Source organism: Rhododendron vialii, chromosome 11a, assembly GCF_030253575.1.
Source record: "Rhododendron vialii isolate Sample 1 chromosome 11a, ASM3025357v1".
NCBI classification, from domain to species: Eukaryota; Viridiplantae; Streptophyta; class Magnoliopsida; order Ericales; family Ericaceae; genus Rhododendron; species Rhododendron vialii.
This window is the reverse complement of record NC_080567.1, coordinates 28,180,182-28,186,742: the sequence shown is the minus strand read 5'-3', so window position 1 is coordinate 28,186,742 and position 6,561 is coordinate 28,180,182. Positions and strand designations below refer to the sequence as shown.

At 39.6% G+C, this 6,561-nt stretch overlaps 1 protein-coding gene across 1 annotated transcript; it reads left to right on the top strand.

Annotated features, from left to right (window-relative positions):
• Positions 1-797: 797 nt before the first annotated feature.
• Positions 798-2,218, top strand: LOC131307574 (germin-like protein 5-1). Its single transcript, XM_058334163.1, has 2 exons — positions 798-1,030; positions 1,560-2,218. Exons 1-2 carry the CDS (start codon positions 904-906, stop codon positions 2,096-2,098), a joined length of 666 nt encoding a protein of 221 aa, XP_058190146.1. The 5' UTR covers positions 798-903; the 3' UTR covers positions 2,099-2,218.
• Positions 2,219-6,561: the final 4,343 nt, after the last annotated feature.

Genomic DNA, 6,561 nt, shown 5'->3' with positions numbered 1-6,561 from the left:
CTGAGCCATTTGGTGCCATTGCTCACTTCTAAATTAGTAACGAGCCCACCTTCTAGCGCCAAAATTGTTGCCAAAATTCTTGTTTTCTTTCCAATCGATGGAGAATCGACGGGAAATCGTATCGTAAGCTTGCTGGAATGTGGGTGTGAAAAGTGGAATTTAGTTCCTTGCCGTATTTCAAGACTTCTTTGGAAACAAACAATGAAGTATGAAAGAAGATTAACAAAATGGACTTTATTAACCCTCAAAGTAGATGAACAATCAATCAAGATGATTGAGTGAACAATTACAAGTTCACTCTACTCCTAGAAAAGAAAAGATAAAGGCCTGATTGGCGTTATTTGTGTGTCTTTACAATGAGGCCTAAAAAGGCTATTTATAGAAAAACAAAGATGTACAGAAAATAACTTCCAAACTTCTTCAATACTCTTCATTCTCCTTTGCTTCCACTTGTCCAAATAACTTCCCACTAACATCAAAGTGTGTAGGAGTATGTCAAGTGTTCTTTTCAACCGCCAAGTGTGTAGGACAATGCCATGTGTATTTTCAACTTCCAAGTAAATAGAGATATGCCAAGTGTCCTGCACATGTAATTAAAATACAAATACCAAAAATAATAATAAAATAGGCTGCATTCCCATAATCGCCACCTTTCGGCCGATTATCGACGGGCGGTAAATATATGGTCCAAAGAGGGCTTATGGGACCTGTTTCATGGATATTGCCTTGACTTCTATGGGGCCTCTCTCTCTCTAAAAACCTCGGCCTATAAGTAAGGCACCCACCTTTGTTGTTCCCAGTATCCAAATCCCAATTTCTCTCTCTTGATATTGCTCCTCTTTTCAAGCTCTCTGATTTGCTTCACCCTTCGGAAACACAACAACTTTCAAACTTCTTCCAGCCATGGCAGCTGCTGGAAAACTCTCTGTCTCTGTGGTGGCCATCATGGTGTTCATAGCCACCATTTCCAGCTCTGTTTCTGCAGACCCGGATATGCTTCAAGATGTCTGTGTTGCCGATCTCAATAACGGTATTGAATATTTTTCAAAAACCCGTCTCCCTTTTTTTCTGCTCACACTAATTGTTCAACGAGTAAATGCTACAACACCACCCATTTACATACCCGCACTCACAAGTTTACTAATTGTCAAACTCGTGTATGCGTTTGCGAATGGTGTTTCGAGTTCGACCCGGATTTTTTAGTCCGTTCGTGACAGGCAAAAACAAATTAACATGGGGTATTTTTTTACTCAATTACTAGTTTGCTTAGTTCTCTAGGCATTTATGTGAGTGTAACTAATGACTATCACACCCATCGTGGCTGGACGGAGACACAATTTCGATTCGGGGAGCGAACGAAGAGTCAAACATTCATTCAGGAAAAAATAGTAGTTGTTATACTGTACATATTTTACATTTTAGCATAAATGACTTTCGTCAAATGCGGCAATAAGGGTGAAATTATTTCTTTTTTTTTGTCAATCTTTGTCCGTAAATATAAGCTTTCGTCCAAACCACCTTAATCTACTTCACTCTTATGTAATTACTCTGTTCTACAGCTGTGAAGATGAACGGTTTTGCCTGCAAGGCAAGCTTTAAAGCATCAGATTTCTTCTTTGCCGGTATAGCAACGCCGATGCCCACCAACAATATGCTGGGTTCAACCGTGACTCCAGCCAATGTGATGCAAATTCCAGGCCTCAACACCCTAGGTGTCTCCATGGCCCGCATCGACTTTGCCCCCGGCGGCCTTAACCCGCCCCACACCCACCCACGCGCCACCGAGATCATTTTCGTGCTCTACGGAGAATTGGAAGTTGGGTTCATTACCACAGCCAATGTGCTTGTTTCCACAACCGTCAAACAGGGTGACGTATTTACTTTCCCTAAGGGTTTGGTTCACTTCCAAATTAATAACGGAAAAGGACCGGCTGCCGCTATTGCTGCGTTCAACAGCCAGAATCCTGGTGTCCAAGCCATTGCCGCCACATTGTTTGCCGCCATGCCCCCGGTCTCGGATAGTGTGTTGAGTAAGGCTTTCCAGATATCATATAAGGAGGTTGATGAAATCAAGTCAAAGCTTGGAGGAAAGCACTAGAGGGTGCTTGCTTTGTGATCTGGGGTGGGTATGGTGTTGGTTTGTATTTCAGTCCATTTACCTATGTATTTGGTTTCGCTTCTTATGTTTACCGAGAAATAAGACGAGAGTTTTAAATAACAGTAGCATCTAAATATGTTTCAATAGTAGTAGTGATCTATACTACAAGTATAATGGAGTTGTAGTTTACTGTTCATCGTCCATGGCCTCTTTGAGATTACTATTTCACCCTTTTCCTTTTACCTTTTGACAACCACTGTCACTATCTCTCTCATTTCTTTCTCTCTCTCCTCTCAAAGCAAACCCAAGATAGAAATATAGCAAATTCCTACCACCAACTAAAACATCAATGACAACCAGCACTTCTGCACACATGGCCTACATCAATGACAACCAGCACTTCTGCACACATGGCCTAATTAAGGGGCATTGTTTTGGCTAAATAATTATTCTTATTCAAATTTTTTTCACATTTGTTAGTTTTTTTTTTCAATTTTTGTTTATTATTGCTTTGTTATGATAAGAGGATCTAGAAATAAAAAATTACGATCGAGACCCAATTAATTTTTTGAATAAAGATGAAAATAAGCCGACAAAAATATGCCAATAAGCGGCTTATTTTTCGTTTTTATTCAAAAAATTTGTACTATGATTTGCTACAGAAGTAGTGCATCAACAAAAGCATTAACTTGAGTCCGAAGACATATTCCATTGTAGGTTGGTTCTCCTAATCATTAGTTTACGTTGTCACGCGATTCGAAATTGTCATTCAAACGTAACATGTTAAAAAGAAACGAATGGAAGATAATTCATGTACGTAACAACTTCTGCCACCCTCGGTGCCTCCCTTTCCGGCAATGGTGGATCCTGGAATCTAAAACAAGAGAATCATTCGTTAATCGCAACCTTGAAAAAACTTCCGCGGCTAAGCACAATTATTTAGACATCCATTCTATATCCGGTTTCTTTTGCCCCGGCCGGCCTATGTCAAGGATCCCTGACTCTGTGTGTGTATATATATATATATCACTTTGGATCATATTAGGACTCCTTGATATAAGCTTAGGTCCGGACCTCGATCTCACTGTTGGATTAATGGTCCAGATTTGCGGAAGATTTGAACCATTTATGATCGGTCATAAATGGTTTAAACCTTCCACTGATTTGGACCATTGAAAATACAATCCAACGGCTTAGAGTAAAAGTCAGGACCTAAGCTTATACTATCAGAGAGTCCTAACTGGATCCAGACAAATATATATAGAGTCTAGATCCTATAAGGGATCCCGCACGGCCTTACCGTGCGGGACTCCCCTTTTCCGATCGAATTGTGCCTATCAGAGCTGCTCAAAGTGATCAAAACGTGATTTTAAGGGTATCCGTGAGAAATCAACAGAAAAAAATGATCGGGAAGAGCTTGATCCGAACAGTTTTTTATTGAACGGTTCAGTGAAAAACAGCTTGGATCAAGCATTTCCTTATCATTTTTTTGCTGATTTCTTGCGGGTACCCTTAAAATCATGTTCTAAACACATTGAGCGGCTCGGTTCGTTGCAATTCGATCGGAAAAGGGCAGCCCTGCACGGTACGACTGTGCAGGATCCCTTATGGGATCCGTGGGGTGTGTGTGTGTGTGTGTGTGTGTGTGTGTATAGTCCAGAGTAGGTCAGGGATCCCTGACCTAATTCCAGTCCGCACCTCCCATTTTTTGATTGAATTTCGATGATTCGAGCCGCTCAATGTGTTTAGAACGTGATTTTAAGGGTACCTGTGAAAAATCGAAAAAAAGAAAACACCGGGAATGGCTTGATTTGAACAGTTTTTTATTGAACCGTTCAATAAAAAACTGTTTGGATCAAGCCCTTACCGATCATTTTTTTTGCCGATTCCCCGCATGTACCCCTAAAATTATGTTCTGATCACATTGAGCAGCTCGGATCATCGAAATTCAATTGGGAAAAGGGAAGGTGCAGATGATGCGGACCTGAAGAGGTGTGGACTTGATCCGGACTGTGTATAATATATATATATATATATATATATATATATATATACACACACACACACACACACACATACATACATACATTCCTTATCCAGTGAGGGATCCCGCACGGTTTTACCATGCGAATCTCGCTTTTCCGATCAAATTTCGATGATCCGAGCCGCTTAAAGTGATCAGAACTTGATTTTAAGGGTACCCGCGAGAAATTAGTCAAAAAAATAACCGGAAAGGGTTTGATCGGAGCAGTTTTCATTGAACGGTTCAGTGAAAAACTGCTCAAATCAAGCTCTTCCCGGTCATTTTTTTGCTGATTTCTCGCGGGTACCCTTAAAATCATGTTCTTCACACTTTGAGCGGCTCGGATCATCGAAATTTGCTCGGGAAATGGGAGGTCTACACGGTAGACTGGTAAGGGATCCCTCATTGGATCCGTGGTGTGTGTGTGTGTGTGTGTATATATATATATATATATATATATATATATATATATATAGAGAGAGAGAGAGAGAGAGAGAGAGAGAGAGAGAGAGAGAGAGACACACACACACACACACACTTTGAAATTTTAAATGTTGGACACTCTATTAATTGAAACCCTCGGCATCTCCTTCAGTGTCCATTTGCCTTAATATTTGGTCTCCTTCTTGGTGGCAGGTTTCACGGGCATGCCCATCTACGCTTCCTAGTTTGATTGATTATTGGTTCTTCAAATCATTCCATAATTTAGAGGAAATCTGTTGGCACACCACCTTATATGTAGTACTTTGGACTATCTGGAATGTTAGAAATGATCTAGTCTTTTAAGGACAAACAATCTATTGTTGATGAAGTTGTGGACTTAATCAAGCTCAATCAGGGTGGCTTTTTGGATTAAAGGAAAATGCAACCTGAATTCCTATTCGACTGAAGACTTTAGGAGCTATTTTTGGATGGAATTGGAAGACACAAGATTTGATTGTCTGGATTTGTGGGACCTCATTTGTAGCTGATTTTTTTTAACTGGTCCACTCATGGTTGGTCTTCTCTTCTCTCCCATGGAGTGTTGGTTTGTACATGATTGTTCTATGATGCTCGCTATTTCTTTCTCAATGTACTCTTTACCGAGTTTCTAATATAATTCTGTTCGCCGATCAAAGAAATAGATACAGTTTGACTTTGTTGTTGTCGAAATACATGAGGTTAGGTTAAATGAAGTATTTGGCATTTGGGTCAATAAATTCCACGGCTAAGCACAATTAGACCTCTATTGCTAAACATAAATAGTAAATGCTATCATGCAAGTATATTCTTTTACAGAAAAAAAAAAAGAGAAATAGAAGCAAAGGGGCCGGAAAGAAATAGGAAACGAAAGTCTGATTGAGATTATACTGTGGGCGCTAGTGTAACTCTCAAGGTTCATTATTAAAATGAACCTACGTAGCACCGATAAGAACATGGACACTGCGTCGACACACAAATTTTAAAAAATTGAGTATTCAATTTTATAACTAAAGAGGCTCTAATTCTAAATAGGTAACACCCTGTGTACCTTAAATCTTACTATTCATCATCGCATCATTGACAAACGTATTCCGACAAAAAGCGTTTCATAATCTGTCTTTATAATCTATAAACCATCATATGTCACACAAAGAAGAGAGTCTTTCCTAATTAAGCTTTAACAAGAGTCTTAAGTGTTTAGTTTAATACCCCAACTTGTTTTGCGAGTATCATGAAACTGTCTTTTTTTTTTTCTTTTTTGAAAGGCCAAAGAAATTTCATTAGTTAATCTTTGAAAGTAGATTACAAAGATTAAAGGGGAGCACGTGAAGACGGCATCACAATCAAGGAGAGATCGAGCATCGCAACTATGTTGGCATCCAAACCCTTGACAATCATATGCCCAATCACGGACCCAAAAGAGAACATGTTGACAAGGAGTCAACAAATCAGCAAAATAAATCGTTTACAAACAGAATCTCTATCAATCTCATCATCGAACATACTACTGGAATATAAAGCAATAGATTGCTACCCGGCCTTTTGATCCTTTGAGCCGGAGATACAAGTAGAACCATTTCCTCCATTAATCCAGACTTTCCAATCTGTGGGCTTTATCTTGAGAATCCATAAGAGAACCCATGCATGAGTCATGTCCTATAAGAGACATTTAGTCAGCCATAGCTATTCCTGAGGTATTGATTTCCATGATCCCTTATCTGTTGTCTCCCGTAAAATCTTTGAGTCGGGCCGCCATTCTGTTGATTGGTTGGTGCTTCCTCCATGGTAAATCTATTGGTAAGTGAGCTGTGCTTGAGTAAGTTTTCCATATATAAGCTGTTGTTGAAGTCTGATCTAATTTCATGAATGAGTACTGACTACTGAGTCAATCTTCAGTCCCTGGAAATGTAGAAAGAGCACACCAGAATAGGAAACCATGCAAACAACCACCAGCACACACACAACACCTTAATTTAAT

Excerpts from the sequence above, each read along its gene's own strand:
- LOC131307574 (XM_058334163.1), top strand. The coding sequence starts at position 904 with ATGGCAGCTGCTGGAAAACTCTCTGTCTCTGTGGTGGCCATCATGGTG. Across the intron at positions 1,031-1,559 it reads TGTTGCCGATCTCAATAACG|CTGTGAAGATGAACGGTTTT; the intron begins GTATTGAATATT and ends TCTGTTCTACAG.